Consider the following 19,146-nt stretch of genomic DNA (forward strand, 5'->3'; position numbering starts at 1 on the left):
TGCTTGGGTGAATGAGAAATTGTCTCTCAAATTTCACCTTTGAAGTTGGAAATTTGAAAGGAAATGAGGTTTATCCCACATGAGAAAAAGAAGCATAGGGATTAGTATTTATATATAAACACTTAACCATATATAAACAAGAATTTTAAGGATAAAAGCTCTCTCTACACGCGCATGCGCAGGGGGGTGCGAATCCCTGATTAATTTGATTAAACTCATGTGCATCCGCACGTCCTGCGTACGTGAATGTCAGCCCAAAATACCCAAGCTTGCATGGCATGATTTTAATTCCAAAATTCAATTCTTGTGCTGCTGTTACCTACCCACATGAGTATAAAAAGGCACATTCCCTCTTCTGCTGCTGTTACCTACCCACATGAGTATAAAAAGGCATCTTCCCTTTTCTGTTTTTGCGCACACAGAGCACTCGCAATTTTCTTTCGTCTGTTTTTCAATTGTCATTTTCAATTGCTGTTTGCGTTGCTACGGTAAATTCACCTACTGGTTTTATTTGTTTAACTCACTGTGTTTGTTTGTTTCCTGCAGTTTTATAAAAATTTTGGAGTTGGTGGCAATAGCAGAAAGCATAATTTGGAGTATCTACATTAGAAGCAGGCCAATGATATAAAGTTAATTTGCCTCAGAAATAGAGACAGACGTCTAAAATATTACCAAAAAGTTCTTTAAATGAGATTTTATTATTTATTTGAAAACTCACGTCAACTATCATTTTAAAGAGTAATAATACAGCCACAAACTCTTGTACAAACTTATTTTGTACAAACTGACGTGGCATTAATTCATTGGTTGAATGAAAATATAAATTAATAAAAATAAATCATGTGGGCCAAGTGATATTTAATTCAACCAATCTTATCATGCCACATCAGTTTGTACAAAATAAGTTTGTACAAGAGTTTGTGGCTGTATCATTACTCCATTTTAAAACCCATTTTAGAATTATACTTCTTCTAATACTGAAAAGTAACGACACCCTTTCTTTCTAAACTATCTATTTTTTTTCTATAGTTTTTAGCTGTTTTTTCACTCTAAAAATTCTTCTAAAAAAAATAAATTAAAATCTTCTTACCTCACCCTTCACATAAATAACTTTAGGGGTGATATATTTTTAAAGAATTGTTATCCTTATTTTTTTCTTCAAACTTTCTCTCTCTACAGACCTAAAAAACAATAGCTTCCCAAAAATTATAAAAATTAATCAAAAAAATAAAGAAAAAGAGAAATGCGTTATTTTAAATTTTCGTAAACCGATTGAATAGTTAGAGTCAAAAATTGAAAAAAAATTAACAAAATAGATTAATAATAAATATGAAGAGTTTGCATTTTGCAGCAATAGAGAGAAAAAAAATGGTATACCTGTGTAAGTAAAAGAGATGGGAGAAAATATAGATTGTTCATTACAATTTTTGTGTGTTTATCCTCGAATGTAATTTTAATGGAAGAGAATTTTTATCATTATATTAACAAGGTGTTAAAAGCACCACTATCATAAAACAGAAATATAGCTTGAAATTTTTCCGGATAAGCTAAACATGAAAAGTCTTGAGAAAAGAAGCAAATTGATTGGGTATTCCTGCAGTGTTCACCGAAATTTTGGCCAGATTCCATCTTCTAACGCCTCTAATTTTAGAAATGGGTCTTCAATAGGTTGTTTTCTAACTCTTGAGGAGAGTACCAAAACCAGTGGCTATTGCTGCAATGTTTGCCAAAAGTCTGACCAAATTCTGGCATCGAAGACCTCTAATTTGCTTTAGAATTGGGTCTACAATATGTTGTTTCGAAACTCTTGATAAGAGGAGCAAACACAAATGGCTACTGCCATAATATCTGTCGAATTTTTGCCAAATTCCATCCTTAATTTAAGTCCTCCAATTCACTTTTGAAGTGCTTTTTCTTTTTTCTTTCTTGCACAAAAAAAAAAAATCCTTGATTTCAAAGTTTTTATCCTTTAATAAAAACACTCAGAATAAGCTGTTTCTTTGTCTTTAATACTTTGGGTGGTATTTATATTCTACTAATGAAACCTAAATTTACTAACAAGCGCGTATATCAATTGACATGAGGTTGTTTTAAGTTAACTAAGGTTCTCGATTCGAGACTTGAGAATATAACTGCGTTAAATATTTGTTGGGAGAGCTTTGTTGCCCTAGTGGTCCTACTCGGCTTAAATGCTCTAGTGTTCCTACTCAACTCGAATTTAAATTAGTCGGGATCTAATCTAATTTTTAGATACTGAATGGTTTAATATAATAAAAAAAACTAAATTTTGCTTATTTCAAACAATCTAAATTAGTGATATAAGGTGTAATTTGAGCAATAATCTCATGTAATGAAAAGAAACAATACAATCTAGATTAAATGAGAAAGATTAGAATTCGGTAAAATGATTTGAGCTCCTAGTTTGCCATTTGGTATAATTTATAAACCCACTTGTTTGTCGTGTAGCGAAATGATCGTCAGATAATATCTAATCAACGAGGTGACATACAACACTAACTAGCTTGGAGTATCTTGTCAAACCCTTCGCCTATCAATTAATAAACTGAAATTTTCTTTTATGCATCTTGATGTTTACACTCTAGTAACTAGTGTGAGCTCAAAATAATTAATTATCACAATCAAAATATAATGGAAAAAAAAAGAGCAAATAATGCTGAGAATGCATGGATCAACTTTGAAGTAGCATCAATATTTTTTTATAATAGAGATCATAGCATAGGCTCCCGCGCCACCAAAAATAAATAAATAAATGAAACGTCTAAAGTTTGTGCATTAGTAGTATTAATTGCACTCTGCGAACTGTGGCAGACAAGTGGGACTTCCACCAAGGTCCATTGTCTTCCCCATTGCATTTGCATCCCCTTTCTCTTTTCGGCTGCCAAAATTTCACAATATGGGAAATGGGACTTTGAACTTCATAGATTCTTTAGTTGACCCAACAGACTATTTTTATGCTGCGTTTACTTTTTAGATTGGAGCGGGAATTTTGAGGAGTGGGAATTCTTGGATTAGGAGTGTGAAGTGGAAGTGGGAGTAGATTGTTTACTTACACTAGAATGGAAGCATGAAATAGAGATCAGAATCCAATTTATGTGTTTACTTTGTCTTGGATTGGGAGTAAATAGTTTCAAATTATAATTTTATCCTTATTTAAAGAATTATAGTTTTTAATTACAAAACTAATAAAAAATATATTTAATGAATAATATTTATTTTATTATATTTGTAAATTTATTATAATTATTAATATTCTTAATTATGAACAATAAATTATTAATTTTAAGATAAAATGAAACCTTATTTTATTTTATTTAATATAATTATATTAAATTTATTATTATATAAAATAATAATATAATATTATTTAGTACAAAATTAATATTTTCTTAGAATAAACTATTTATTATTATTAATATTAAATAAATATAGTACTATTATTTTTAAAATAAATATAATAATATTATATTTATTAATTCTATATTAATATAATAATATTATTTTAAAATAATTTTAACTTAGAATCAATGTAAATTATTATTTAGTTAAATATAATATTATTATTCAAATAAATATTATTTATTTTATTTTATTAATTATAAAATATTAAATTAAATTAAAAATGAAAGGGTAAAAAGGGGAGAGGTGGGAGTGGATTTCCACTCCCACTCCCCACTCCAAAAATGAGTAGGGCCCACGGAGTGGGATTCCCCAATCCGTGGTCATTTTAAGCAAGTAAACGCTGGAGTGAGAGGAATTCACACTCCTCACTCCCACTCCGACAAGTACCTTAGTTGTAATCCCACTCATAAAAACTAAAAAGTGAGTGCTAATGTTGATAACACAGTAATTAGATTCGCAGGTAAAGAGTTCGGCTGTCCAATGTTACGGCCTTCTTTTGGTTTTATTTTAAAAAAAAAATTAGAAATAAAAATTCATAATATAATCCAGGCATAAGTTGCGTACGAGTTATTTAATTGTGTTGCTTACGAGTCGAGTCAGGTCAAGTCCGCTGGGTCAGTGGCAAAATTATTTTTCTACCTAATGCTAATGGGCAGATAGAAACCGGAGAAGACGTTGGCGCAAATAATTCAGTAGGTCCACTGAAAACTAGGGTACGTGGGGCCTGTCTCAAGGAAAATTAGTCATCGGCATGTTTAGGTTGGTTTTATCTGTAATTAAATGGCGATTAATTATGCCATTTAATCGGTGATCAGGCTTTGTACATTCATTCCCAGCCAGCCGTTCAATCAAGTTTCTGTATAAATCTAATTATGGCAACGCATAATATGAAGGATCCTTTTAAGTTACATGCATGTACCTTACAACCCTCTCACATGAATAGTGAGTGGACCCACATCATTCACTATTTATGTGAATGATGTGGGTCCACTCACTATTCATGTGAGAGGGTTATAAGGTACATGCATGTAACTTAGCATTAACCTAATATGAAAGTAGCAACACAATACTCAACGAATTACGCCAACGAAGAAACCCCTGTGCGAGGAAGCAGAGAAAAGGGTGTGTTTCTTATTCATCATAAAAAAAAAAGGTCAATGTTATAAAGCAATTACATTTATGAGTATTTGAAAAGTAGTAAAGGCTAACTTCAATTAGAATGGAAGCTAGCAATCACTGACAATCTTCCAATTACTTCGTTATATTTGACAAGTCAATCTGATTTGCGTTCATCAGGTTCTTTTTGCTAAAAATGGCTTCAAAAGATCTATGAATTATGAAAGTTTACATGGATTTTTTCATTTAACCAAAAAAAAATTATAATAATAAATGACAAAAAAAATATTTTTGATGAACCTTACTTCCAATTTTTTTTTAAGAAGCATGGAATCAGGTGTGTGCTTTTCAATTTTCACACACAACAGCTTATGTACTGTTTTTGAACTTTAAAAAAGAAATAGTTAGTTATTTATTTATGTATAGAATGTCAAACACGTTTTCACTTCCTTTTGATTTTAGAAGAATGCCTTCTAATTAAATCTACAACGCATCAAATTCAACGTCTTTTGAATTTTAAAAGCACCATTTGAAAATGTAAAAAAAGGGGGGATGCAACGTAAATTTTTACAAAATTTGGCGGCACAGTGACTGGTGTAATTATGAAACTCGAATTTATTATTATTTAACCCAAAAACAAAAAACAAAAACAAAAAAATAAAGACCTCGTCAATGTTCACTGTTTTTCAAGGTCCACGATGGCAGGCTCAATGCTTTCACACCAATTCTAAAATTGTTTCTTTGATCCCGGCGTTCACCGTTCAAATTTTCTCACTCTAGTAACGCAGAGGTGCCCACATTCACAAAGATTTGTTATCATTCAGTAATCAGTAGTATGCCCCATTAAAAAATTGACAATACCATGTGTTCCATGTGGACACAACCTCACGATTAATGCACAACGTTACCATCGGTAAAATTTCGTAAGCATTTTTTTTTTAATTCTTACAATTTAACTATTATTTTAAAAACCTACTGCCGCTGACAATTAGCAAGAAATCTACCCTTAATCCACATTTTAAACAAACTCAGACTCATGCACTGCCGCTGACAGACATAGCTCCTTTTTATTATAATCATTAATCAACCGGTAACTACATATTGACAAATTGGCAGAGGTAGGTTTGATTTTTCTTGGTAAACAAAGAAGTTCAGATTAGTGCTCCATCATCATATTAAAAAAATAAAGAATTTATGGAAATACAGCTAAGAATCAATAAGATATGAACAACACGTTGTCTTACTTTGACGGCTTTTATTTTGCTGACCGTTCAATTTTCTCCTGTACTGCAATCTGCCTCTGCCTCCCTAATTCTGTACTTTCGGGTTGCCGTCCCGTTGGAAACTTGAGGCAAGTTTTTGGGCGGCCTTAAGTTAGAATCTACAAGCAACAAATGGTTAATGGTTATGTTCGTGTATCTGCATCCCCCTCCTGAAGAAGTGGTGGCCACGGATGTTGTTTTCTCCTTTTAAGTTTCAGTTATATGGGTGTTTTCAGTCACTGATTCCGATGAGAATTCTACTACTGTCATGGCTTTTCTTGATACCCTTCTTGGCGACTGCCTTCGGCATCGATGTGGTTTTGGTTTCTGGCCAGTGTCAGAGCGATCAGCAGTTGTTGTTACTCCAAACGAAGAACAGTCTTGTGTTCCATTCTTCTTTATCAGTAAATCTGGTGGAGTGGAGACAAGGAACAGATTGTTGTGATTGGGGCGGTGTAGATTGTGATGGAGATGGTCGTGTCATTGGTCTTGACTTGAGCAACGAATCAATCTCCGGTGGAATTGAGAATGCTACTGGTCTTTTCAGCCTTCAGCATCTTCGGAGACTGAATTTGGCTTACAATAGCTTCAATGGAAGTCAAATCCCGTCCAGGTTAGCCAGCCTTACAAATCTGACTTATCTGAATCTCTCCAATGCTGGCTTCGTGGGGCAGATTCCAATTCAGGTTTCAAGGATGACAAGGTTGGTTACTCTTGATTTGTCAAGTCTGTACCGCTTCAGAGCTCCCATGAAACTTGAGAACCCGAATTTAAGTAGGCTCCTTCAGAACCTCACAGAGCTCAGAGAACTGTCTCTTGATGGTGTAAATATATCAGCTCCTGGAATTGAATGGTGTCAGGCTCTATCATCTTTGGTGCCTAAACTGCGTGTTTTGAGCTTGTCCAGCTGTTATCTTTCGGGCCCTATCCATCCCTCCCTCGCAAAACTTCAGTCACTCTCAGTGATTCGTTTGGATCAGAATGATCTGTTGTCTCCAGTTCCAGGGTTTTTGGCTGATTTCTTTAATTTGACGTCTTTGCGCCTCAGTAGTAGTGGGTTGAACGGGACATTCCCAGAAAAGATATTACAGGTACACACACTCGAGGCGCTTGACTTATCAGGCAACAGTTTACTTCAGGGCTCTTTGCCTGATTTTCCCAAGAATAGCTCTCTTCGAACCCTGATGCTCAGTAACACGAACTTCTCAGGTGTACTACCAGATTCCATAGGCAACCTTAAAAATTTGTCGAGATTAGATCTTGCACTTTGCTACTTCAGTGGATCAATTCCCACCTCATTGGCCGATCTCACCCAACTAGTTTATCTGGACCTATCATTTAACCAATTTGTTGGTCCAATCCCATCTCTACATATGTCCAAAAATCTCACCCATCTAGACCTCTCGTACAACGCTCTGCCCGGTGCGATCTCATCCACAGACTGGGAACATCTCTCCAATCTTGTTTATGTTGACTTGAGTTACAATTCACTCAATGGAAGCATCCCAGGATCTCTGTTTTCACTTCCAATACTGCAGCAGCTTCATCTTGCCAACAACAAATTTGGTGGACTAATTCCCAAATTTTCAAATGCATCCTCCTCTGCACTTGATACGATTGATTTAAGCAGCAACAGATTAGAAGGGCCTATTCCCATGTCCATCTTTGAACTCAAAAATCTTAAAATCCTTATTCTTTCTTCTAACAAGCTCAATGGCACTGTACAGGTAGATGCAATTCAGATGCTTCGCAATCTTACCAGACTCGAGCTTTCATACAACAACTTGACAGTGAATGCCAGTAGTGATTCTTCCTTCCCCTCACATGTTAGCAAACTGAGATTGGCTTCTTGCAAAATGAAGGTGATTCCTAATCTTAAAAGTCAATCAAAACTATTTAACTTGGACCTTTCAGACAATCAAATTTCAGGGGAAATACCAAATTGGGTTTGGGAAATTGGTAATGGTGGTCTAGAATATCTAAATCTGTCACACAATCTGCTGAGCAGTCTGCAACGACCTTTTAGTATTTCTGATCTCAGTCTCATAACTGTCCTTGACCTACGTTCCAACCAGCTCCAAGGAAACGTACCTTACCCACCACCATCCGCAGTTCTTGTAGATTACTCCAACAATAATTTTACTTCTTCCATCCCAGACGACATTGGTACTTCCATGAACTTCACCATCTTTTTTTCCCTTTCAAACAATTACATCACAGGAGTCATCCCTGAAACTCTTTGCAGAGCAAAAAATCTATTAGTTCTTGACCTGTCAAAGAACAAGTTGGGTGGGAAAATGCCAACATGTTTGATCGAAATGAGTGAGATTCTTGGTGTTCTAAATTTGCGGGGAAACAGACTTAGTGGCACTTTATCTGTTACATTTCCGGGAAATTGTGCATTACAAACTCTTGATCTCAATGGAAATCAACTGGGTGGGAAGGTTCCAAAATCCTTGGCCAGTTGCACAAAGTTGGAGGTTCTAGACCTCGGCAATAACAAGATCAATGATACCTTTCCATGCTGGCTAAAGAATATCTCAAGTTTGCGTGTCCTAGTTTTGCGATCAAACAGCTTTTACGGGAATATTACTTGTCGAGAGAATGACAAATCCTGGCCCAAGCTTCAAATTGTCGACTTAGCTTCAAACAACTTTGGTGGAAGAGTCCCCCAGAAATGCATAACCACCTGGAAGGCAATGATGTCTGATGAAGATGAAGCACAATCAAACTTCAAACACCTCCATTTTGAGTTCCTGCGGTTAGATAATAGGTACTATCAGGATGTAGTGACAGTCACCAGCAAAGGTCTAGAGATGGAATTAGTGAAGATCCTAAGTATATTCACGTCCATTGACTTTTCTAGGAACAATTTTGACGGGCCAATACCAGAAGAGATAGGAAGATTCAAATCGCTTTATGGTCTGAACTTGTCACAAAATGCTTTGACAGGCCCCATCCCATCAGCAATTGGAAACTTGCAACAGCTTGAGTCTTTGGATCTCTCAATGAACCACCTGAGTGGGCAGATCCCCATACAGCTTGCAAACCTAACTTTTCTTTCTTTTCTGAATCTCTCACACAATAACTTAGTGGGAAAGATTCCAGTAAGCACTCAACTCCAATCATTTTCACCGACTTCTTTTGAAGGCAATGAAGGATTATGTGGGCTTCCTTTGAATAATTGCAGAAGTTCCATCTTATGTGGGTTTCCTGCTACGAATGATTGCAAAACAAATTCCAGTAAGTTGCAACCTTCAGAACCAGCTTCAAACAAGGAATTCAATTGGCAGTTTATACTCACGGGTGTTGGGTTTGGGGTAGGCTCAGCAGCAATTGTTGCTCCCCTAATGTTTTCCAAGAAAGCAAACAAATTGTATGACGTTCAAATCGACAAGCTTCTGCTGGTGACACTGCCAATGCTGGGATTGACATACAAAACTTCTTATGAAAGGAGTCTTGAGGCAGAGGAAAACCTAGAAGACGAACTCACAGATGATGACGACGACGACGATGACGAGGAGCAGGGTGAAATGGAAACAGAAGGAGTCCGCGGGCGTTACTGTGTGTTCTGCTCTAAACTCAACATCACAAGGAAAAAGGTTATTCATGATCCTAAATGTACATGCCATAACTCCCCGACTGCCTCTTCTTCTTCTTCAACATCAACTTCATCTTCTTCATTGGCACATTTTGATAACAGTTAGCATTTTCTTCTCTTCTTTTCCATTCTGTCTTGTACATAGATAGATAGATAGATAGATATACAGAGCATCAACCCTTGTATGAGAGTGATGAGGGGGAAAGAAAAAGAAGAAGAAAAAACATGAACGGATGATCTTGTAATGTTGATTTATGAAATGAGTGTATCAGTTTCGGTTCTTGAATTGCCTTATAAGCATGGCGGGGGCAGCCTCTTTTACTCATTCAGGAATTCTGACAAACAGCCAGTACGCATAAAACTACTGCGTGCAGTGTATCCTTGAAATTTATATTATCTACCAAAAGCTTGAAGTTTGCAGTACTGCTGATGCGTGACATTTGGATGCCAGAATGCAATCCCTCTTCTCTCTTGGAGAATCCAAACGCATCATTCAATGTCCAGAGAAAGAAAAATTTGGCGCCAAAAATTATTCACCACCTATGATAAAGAGAAGTAAATGAATGTGATATATAATTGTCATTTTATTTCTTTCTTTTTTTTTTTTTGTTGGAAAAGTAATTGCATGTTATATATAATTTTCATTTCTAAAAGTGGAGAATTTTCATTTTCTAATAAAACATAATACTTTATGTAAACGGGCCTCGTGGTGGGCTGACCACAAAAGAACATTCAAAGCCTGGCTTTATAAGGCCTTAATGGGCTTAAACTCATTGGACCAATTTCTCCTAAGTTACCAACCCATAAAAGGAATCATTGTTTATATGCGTTTACGTGCGGGTTACCTATAAACAAACGTTGTGAATCCACTGTGAAGATGGCAATTATTTCAGAACAAATTTTTTTTTTTTTTCCAATAATGATATATCGACAAATTTTTATACAAAATTTGTTATATAATTTGAAGTGGTGCCTTACTAAATACGAAGAGATTAGTTGAAAAGTATGAAAATAATTATGTAAACCTTGTCATGTTTTCAAACCAACCAATTCACTGATACCATCTAAACACCCCCTCAAAATTTATGAGAAAATTTGTACAACAGTTTATAAAAGCATCATTATTTTTTTCCTCTGATCTAACGGTAGTCATGACTCATCATATTGATCATCACGTGATTTTATCAGACTATTGTCAATTCACTTATGTTGGCACCAGAACACGATTGGATTGATTAACATATTTTATTGCAGATGATTTGTCCTCTCCATGTTTCTGTTTCACTTTCTCAGCGGAGCCAGGGAATCGTTCGTGCATCAAGATGAATTTATCAGAACGTATATTTTTTAGACTGATTACTAGCCAAGCTAGGTTCCCACTTCCCTTCGTAACAATATCATTGCTGCGTTGATCTTCGAATAAACAGTTTTTTTCATTTAATCGTACACAAAATATATATAAGACTATTAACATGCATATGAGTATGAGACAAGTGCATGTGCATTCAATATAAGTAACATGCACGAAAGAAGTATCAAAATTTCCATAGGGTAAAGAACTAGTTAATGGTCATGGATTGGAAGCTGGACCCTCAAGGCTTAAAGTAGTACAGATGATGAGATGAGCGCCACTATACCTATATATAGATAATTTCCATATCTGGGGCGACCAAACTAACCGATCCTGTTAAGGTTTCCACATTTATACATAGATATTAACTGATTCAAGATAGCTAAGCATACAATAACAAGTTAATACTAGATAAGTTCCCACCATCACAGATGCCACTTACAAAAGGACCACATTTAACATTAACATAAACGTAGATCATAAAGAGGCAAAAAGACCTAGCTAGTATTTCATGAAGCCATCCAAATGCATTAATGTCTCCGACTCTTCACCTTGGAACACATTAAAATCCTGAAAAGGTTGCGTCTCTGAAGCTTGCATGGAATCCTGTTGCGGTACTGGGGCTGCGGCTAAGTTGTTAATGCTAGAGTAGAGACTCTCCGGGGAATAAGGAAAGGAACCCGGAAGCTGACCGAAAGCAACCGGCGGGTCATATTCGTGATGATGATGATCGGCGAAGTTGATGATGTTTTCGTGAAACCAAATCACGGCCTTCAGGAACTTCACGTAGTTAATGGCCTCGTCTAACATTGAGGCTGTATCCATTTTAGTTCCTCCAGGAACCATGCTCTGCAAGATCTTGAACCGGTCGCTGATTCGATGCCTCCTTTGTCTTGCGGCAACACTTTGTGGGTCAGTTGATAGCTTCATCGGATTGCTTTTGCTTCCACTACTCTTCTTCTTCTTATTCCCCTTGCCGCTTGCTAATGTTTTCGCATTAACATACTCCATTGTTTCCTGCAGCTACAACTTGCAATAATAGGTGGGGTGTCAAAGATCACAAGACATGTTTATATATATATAGAGTGAGAGAAAGTAACATGCGGCATGTCGATTAATTTGATGGTGAAATAGACGAGAGATGTCGTCACATGACTCAGCCAATATCTCTGGCATAGGATTTGGGTGTCTACCTACAGTCGTAGACCAGCATGTAGACTAATTAAGTTGTACGCAAAAAGGTTTTGGCTTTGCCCTCTTAGCTTAGTTTGTTCTTGTTTTCTCTCGCTAACCTTTAGAAACGGTAGGGTACAACAAAACTAGTAAATCGCTTAATAAAGTGGCAAGTTGAAGAACTAAGCATGAAATTTCATTTAGAGGGTAACTTTGAATAACAATAGATACAAATTTAATAAAACACTACTTTTTTTGTCCCTTTAAATTTATTCGACACCATAGCATTCATTAATTTTTGAAGGAAGTAGAGGATAAAGGATGCGTGGTTGTTAGTCTTGGGGACAGAAGCTTAATTGGGTTCAATACGTAAATGTTTAAGTTTATCGTATATATTGTGGCATGTGAGAGGGAAAAGTTCCTTCAAATTAATTGTTGGTCTGACTAATTATTCCGAACTAATTAGATATTTGATGGTAAATATTAAAGCTATTTAGACATGGTTCTAACAATTTTACAATAACATATAAAAATTATGGGTTCGGTTAAATTAAATCAGCTCGATAGTAGAGTACTGATGATAAATATTAAATCTACAATTCTACTATAATCTTATAGTTATTACTATAGAATTGATCCAACTTACTTACTGTCATAAATTATTTATAATACAATATTAAGTCGTAGTCAGTTCTACATTGTTATAGAACTCAATATTTACTTATAATACAATATTAAGTCGATTTGTATTGTTATAAAACTCAGTATTTACTTCATGGAAGAAAGAATTTGAAATTTTTTTAAACAAACAAAATAATTACGATGTGCAGCGGAAAAGTTTGATTGTACACTCTCTCTCTCGACAATTAGGTGCCCACACCAATTGACCCCCACAATTTGTGAGTGCAATGTTTAACAAGACGGGAAGAAAGAGAGAGAATTCGTCTTTTACGATTTGTCAAATTGAACAGAAATAAGGAATTGTGGGGGTCCTTCGCCTTCCTCTCCAAGTTCGAAATAGATGTATGATTATTACGGGTGTGTATAAATCCAAGGAACCAAACCCTTCCCGGGTTTTTATTAATTATGGTACGACAGAATGCCCTTTTTTTATCTGAGGTTTACTTACTGTTTAGTGAATAAAATAACTATATATTTTCCCTCGATTACTAGTCTTTTAATAAGATAAAAAGAAAGGAGCTCACGGACGGTCATATCATCGAGGGCTCTGCTTTTCAAGTGAATTTCGGAGGAATTTTAATTCGTTTGATTTTTGAACCGGTGCTAGATTCAAGTTAGATCCACTGCCCAACCAACCCAATCGTGATAGCCCCACCGGCCTTTCTTTTGCTACTTTTGCGAAAACGGCACTGGAAATTCCAATTTCCAACCCTGCTTGATTTCATGCATTTGCTTTGAAGAGGCCTAATGTGAGACACCAATCCGATGTGGGTTTCTTTTCGTGAAAGATTAGATTAAAATTTGTTCCCCTTTGATGAACACATTTTAAACGTCGTACAATTTCTTGGGGATCCAACGAAAAGGAAAAAAAAGCATTTGGGAAAGACTTTTGAATGACCACACTTCAAAGCGTACACAGTTCATCTAGTAGAGTCTTCCGTTTAAATTTTCTTGACTAATTAACATAGGAAAAATTACACTCGTTGCTTTTTTGGATCCTGTAGTTGGATCAAGAGAAAATATTTGAGTGACAATCATATGAAGTCATCAGTAACGTTAGAATATTCCGGATTTAAGTAGTTAACAATAACTTGGTGAGCGAGTTATCAATAAAAAATGAGTCGGGATTTAAATTAATTAGGATCCTATACATGACTCTTACGCATCATGCATTCATTTGTTAAAATTACACCTGATACGTGCTATTTGAAAATCAACTGATCATATTAGTAACTATTAATTATGAACAAAGAAAAAATTAGGCATGTGCCGTGATGAATTTTTGTTAAATAAACACATTAAAACCAATATTAATCTAGCTAAAAGATACATATTACAGCTCCAGCCTGCGGAGCAGCTTTCGTAGTCGAGCCTCCGAGTCCACAACTGCTAACCACACATACGATCATACTTTGTTGAACATCATAAATGATGGAGCTTGAAATTTCATGGAAACACAGAGCTGGGGGGGTAAAGCTGAAAACATTTCACAGAAAGACGAGCGACAAGGGCAAGCGAGGGCACATGTGTAGCTCCGGATTTTACGTTTGGGGTGGGTAGAAAGAATCAAAGAAAGAAACCCATTTAAAATTTTTTTAATTTAATCTAACTTGTTCAACTGAAACTACCTGCTTTATCCGTCTTCTCAAATATCTCTCCATCAAAATTCCACTGTCACATGATCATCAGTCATCAGTCACCAGTACTGCTGATGTCTCACGTCTGTCGTGTTTGATGGCACTAAAACAAATATAAAAATAGCTACCCTAAGTACTGATGTTTTATCGCTTTATTAGACCCTTTTGACTAGACTAGTAAAGCAAATTAAATCACCCTATCAAAAGAAGATAAAACAGTAACAGTTTACAATTCTCGGACACAACATAGGCTGCCTTTCAATTCGCCTTTCGCTGTAAGAAACTAAAAATTGAAGGATTCAAGGTCCCACGAGTATAAATGCTAGTGTGAAAAGGCCTCATTAGTCGTTAAATTGCCAAATGGAACCCTAGTGTATGAATGAAGCAATACGTTATGTCGTTGACTGGGAGAAATCATTGATCATATTGGGGACCAAATCTACTCCGATCTGCAGTTATGTTTAGGTAAATACGTAAAGTTGAATCTGTGAGTCTGCTATTTGAATGAGCAACGTGAAAATGAGACGACATAGCTGCAGAGCCAGTGACTGTCGTCGTCTCGTCTGCCCTAATTAATTAAAGCCTCAACAAGTCTTTGTGTGTATGTGCGTGCGTGATATATACGAGTTTACGTGTTCCATGCAAATGAATCGACGGCACATCGCACGTGGCCCGGGCATAGGGCAGAAAATTACTAGAGCTGGAGTAGAGGGAGTAGAGTCTGACTCAAAAGGGCCACTCAAAGCTAATTGATGATTATCAATTTGTCTGTCTGTTTCTCTAATCTCCAAAAGTCGAGTTGCTGGCCCGGATTTGAAGCCTGAAAGAACGATGAGTGTGGATCTTTTAACACTCCCTTAAAATTCTTATAACACCCCTTTTAAATTTTATTTTCTAAATATCCTCAATTTAATTTATCTAATATGAACCTATATCTAAAAAAGAATTATTTTTTGGATAAAATTTCATCCCAAAAAATGTATTTCTTTAATTTGTTTAATTTATATAATACATACAAATTCTAAATCTTAAATTATTTTTCTGTTTGGGATATTAAGATTTAGGCAAGACGAGGGGGAGTTTCGTTATCTGATCGCATGTATCAAACGTGACCAACACGACTCGAGCATACCAAGATCTGGTAGCGTGACTTTCACAGGTGAAGACAGGGAGTTCCTTTCAGGAATTAGTATGTAACGTCCAGACGTGTTTAAAGCATAATCATGCGTTACAACGGCTGACCAATAACTGCATAAATGAACATATTAACCCACGCACTTAAATGATACAATCAATGCATTCAATTAGATAACGGCCACAATAATCGACGCTTACAGTCATTTATAAAAGCAGGGAAAAGATCTAGAAAAAGGGGTTGGACTTTTTGAGCTAGATACCATCTCTTCAATATAGAAAATCACATAAGATGGCTGGCTTAAGTGTCGGAAGGTTAATGCCTGAAAATCTGGCGCCCCTGGCCATCTTCTCTGTTGTCTTAGGTTATTGGAAGCATCGAGACAGTTCAATACTTGTAATATCAACATAAGAGCATCTTCAAGTAAAGGCAGATTTGACCGTTGACAAGGCATTTTGGACGTCATCATCCGCTCAACAAGATTTCACATTTCAGCATCAACATTTTCTTTTAATTATATAAGTAGTTTCTATTTCTATAACTCAAAACTCTTATAATTTTTTTTAAAAATAGCTTTTTATTAAAATCAAAATGGGGTGATGTAAAATATTTTCTAAGAGAATCATTTTGTTATTTTTTTCATTCAAAAAATAAGAAAAGGATTAAAGTATCTTTTAATTATTTAAATAATCTCATTTAAAAAAAATTGTAAAAAATTTTTGGGGGGTGTCTAAAGGCCTACTCATGATTCTATTAAAAGCAACGGACTGAAGTCTAGCTGGTCCAAGTCAGGTTTTCGAAGGGCAGCCCAGGCCCAGTTGTTTAGTGTGTTAAGGTTTAATCTAACTGAGTTACGCAGGCCCAGTTAGCATGGTGAAAGTAGATAATAACGCTATCCTGATATGTTATATCCAATTCATTTTCCTTTGTCTAGAACCCTCCACCTTTCTCCACGTAATACTCGACGTGTCTCCGCCCCCAAACTCTTTACCACCTTCTCTCGACGCCACGAAAGTTCTCGCAACACGTGTCACTCCACCCATAAACACGATACTCTTTATAGCAATCACTTTCAACCCAGCTATCCTCAGCGTCAATCTGTGCAATTTTATCCAGCCGAAGAGCTATATGTAAGATGATACCAGATCAAGCAGCTCATAATAAGTTTATAGCACAAGCAAGCATAGCAATGGCCAGCGAGGAGTTCAGGCTAGTATCACCAGAAATAAACCACCAAGGGAGGCTGCCAAGAAAGTACACAAACGAGGGGCAAGGTGCGAAGAAGAACATATCTCCCCGATTGGAATGGTACAATGTTCCGGAAGGAACGAAGAGCTTGGCTCTGGTGGTTGAAGACATAGATGCCCCGGACCCAAGTGGCCCAATCGTGCCGTGGACTCATTGGGTGGTTGTTAACATACCTCCGACGCTGAAGGGTCTGCCGGAGGGATTCTCCGGCAAAGAGGAGGAAATTGGCGGGGAATACGCCGGGATCAAAGAGGGAAACAATGATTGGAAGGTTCCGGGGTGGCGCGGGCCCAAGTTGCCCAACCATGGCCACAGGTTCCAGTTTAAGCTTTATGCCTTGGATGACGAGATGCACCTTGGTAACAAGGTAAGTGTTTGATTGTGTTACGTGCGTGTGATCTGTGCGGATTGAGAATTAATGGTGATTTTGCGTGTGATTAATTTCCTTGCAGGTGACAAAGGAGCGGCTTTTGGAAGCAATTGAAGGAAATGTCCTGGGAGAGGCAGTCTTGACTGCCATATTCTGAATATTTTAATGTTGGTGTTTCTTAGCAGCTATGATGTGTGCTTTCTTGTAGCTCGCAGAGTATGTGACATCAATGGACAACTAATGTAAAAATAAATTTATTTCTTAAAAAAAATGTAAACTAAATTTTACTTGACAGGCTTACCCTTTTTATACACAGGCTTACCCTTTTTATGCACTTTCTTTTTTTAAAAAAAAAAAAAATCTTTCCCATTAGATTTAGATAATGAATTGCGATCTATATATGTAGAATTGGTTGGCTTGAACTTTTTGCACCTCCAAATTTCAGCGAAAATTTGTTTATTATATATACTGATGGATCAGAAAGAAATTCGGGATGCTTGTTAATGTATGTGCTCGTTGTTTCGGATGAATAACTGTAATATGTGTTTTCAAAGGCATTTGCCAAAGCTTTCCTTGATCATTCATTCGAAATATTTTTGGACAATTTCCTTTTTGAGAAGAGATTTTGAGGTCCGTGCGAGCTGGATTTGGGAACAAACAGGATTGACCGTCTCAATACGCTCTTAACATCAATAGTACACTTGATTTACACTCGGTGCCTGTTACTTTGACAGTGTTTGTGCCCCTTCAAACTAAACGGTGCTAGTGTATTATCTAGAATTTCAATCGCAAAATGTTTTGGAAATTTTGCAATATGATTTCGAGCAGTATAATCTGTTGTGATTTTAGTTTGGGATAAAAATGTTAAAAAAAAAAAAGTGCCTTATTATTTATTTTTTTAGTTCATTTATATTTTTTTAATTTTTTATAATAATTTAATTTTTATTTAATTAATAATAAATAAAAGAATATTAAAAAATAAGAATAATATTATAAGATGGCATTATCCCAATCTTCCATTCCTGACACAGTGAATGGAGTGTTTCCTTACTACTTGTATTGAATGAATTCGTGTGACGTTCGGCCGTACCAAGATTAGGCTTTTTATTGTTTTAAAGACCTCTACACATTGGGCCTGGCCCATGTACTCTCAGACCGAGGTGAGACCAGACCGATTCCCGTGCTAAACAGCATGTTGGGAGATAACCCGTTAAATAACCTGGAGCGTAGTGTTTGTGCATATGATAACTCGTATTTAAATAATAATAATAAAGAGAAAGGATGGTGAGTTGCAAACGCGTTTGTGCTTGCGATGACAGAAGTTTGAGTAACAATTGTGTATGAGGGTACGAGAGATTGATAAATCGATCGTGAAACAAGTTAAAGGGAAAAAAACAAGAAAGAAAGATAGTTTATGCGTATAATCACTCGGGTATATTATTGAGTAAGGATGAGTGAGCCATGAATGTGCTCATACTTGCAATCTGAGTTTGAATTATGATTGGGAGTCAGAATAATCGAACAAACAAGATCAATTATAAGATAGTGTAAAAGGAAAAAAAAAAATTACCCAATTTAGGTGCTCGACGAAATAGAATGCTATGAGAAATTGAGAATGTGGCATTTAGAATGAAAACGTATGCATGAGAGTGACAATAAAAGCTTTAAAGCAAGGTAATAATAAAAAAAAGAAGTAAATTGTTAATTATTTATCGTATGTCGTCGCTTGAACCTATGTTGCTTAATATGTCGACTCGACTATCAATTGTTGTCTCTCACTACCTGTCGTCATTCATTATTACTTGAGTTTCTTAATATCGCAAGTTAAGACCTACCCATATTTGTAATATTGAGATCAATTAATTTTATTATTATGGGGAGGTTATAACATAATAGAGATATAATTACAAAATTCTTGTCTTAAAATTTTTCTTAATGCAAGTAATATATAGGTAAAGTATGTATTATATTAGTAATTAATATCAAATCCAATGTATAAGATATTGATAAAAGAGATAGATATAGTTTCGAAAAGAATACTAGTATATATATTTAATAATATAGCATTTAAAATATGCGAGTCATCTTATATGTTTAAAATTTGCATTTTGTTTTTCTTAATGTAAATTCTATTAATACTATATAACGAATT

General features: G+C 35.8%; 3 protein-coding genes across 3 annotated transcripts; 2 read left to right on the top strand and 1 right to left on the bottom strand.

Annotated features, from left to right (window-relative positions):
* Positions 1-5,566: 5,566 nt before the first annotated feature.
* LOC102620171 (receptor-like protein 6) lies at positions 5,567-9,685 on the top strand. Its single transcript, XM_006481016.4, has one exon. The coding sequence runs from the start codon at positions 5,990-5,992 to the stop codon at positions 9,503-9,505; it is 3,516 nt and encodes a 1,171-aa protein (XP_006481079.1). The 5' UTR covers positions 5,567-5,989; the 3' UTR covers positions 9,506-9,685.
* A 1,413-nt stretch (positions 9,686-11,098) lies between these two features.
* Positions 11,099-11,769, bottom strand: LOC107177433 (transcription factor bHLH87). The gene has a single exon (XM_015531207.2). The coding sequence runs from the start codon at positions 11,759-11,761 to the stop codon at positions 11,252-11,254; it is 510 nt and encodes a 169-aa protein (XP_015386693.1). The 5' UTR covers positions 11,762-11,769; the 3' UTR covers positions 11,099-11,251.
* A 4,618-nt stretch (positions 11,770-16,387) lies between these two features.
* LOC102620461 (uncharacterized) lies at positions 16,388-17,286 on the top strand. The gene is made up of 2 exons (XM_006481017.4): positions 16,388-16,991; positions 17,077-17,286. The coding sequence occupies exons 1-2, from the start codon at positions 16,512-16,514 to the stop codon at positions 17,149-17,151; spliced, it is 555 nt and encodes a 184-aa protein (XP_006481080.1). The 5' UTR covers positions 16,388-16,511; the 3' UTR covers positions 17,152-17,286.
* Positions 17,287-19,146: the final 1,860 nt, after the last annotated feature.

This window comes from Citrus sinensis, chromosome 6, assembly GCF_022201045.2.
Source record: "Citrus sinensis cultivar Valencia sweet orange chromosome 6, DVS_A1.0, whole genome shotgun sequence".
Classification (NCBI taxonomy): domain Eukaryota; kingdom Viridiplantae; phylum Streptophyta; class Magnoliopsida; order Sapindales; family Rutaceae; genus Citrus; species Citrus sinensis.

Excerpts from the sequence above, each read along its gene's own strand:
- LOC102620461 (XM_006481017.4), top strand. The coding sequence starts at position 16,512 with ATGATACCAGATCAAGCAGCTCATAATAAGTTTATAGCACAAGCAAGC. Across the intron at positions 16,992-17,076 it reads AGATGCACCTTGGTAACAAG|GTGACAAAGGAGCGGCTTTT; the intron begins GTAAGTGTTTGA and ends ATTTCCTTGCAG.
- LOC102620171 (XM_006481016.4), top strand. The coding sequence starts at position 5,990 with ATGTTGTTTTCTCCTTTTAAGTTTCAGTTATATGGGTGTTTTCAGTCA.
- LOC107177433 (XM_015531207.2), bottom strand. The coding sequence starts at position 11,761 with ATGGAGTATGTTAATGCGAAAACATTAGCAAGCGGCAAGGGGAATAAG.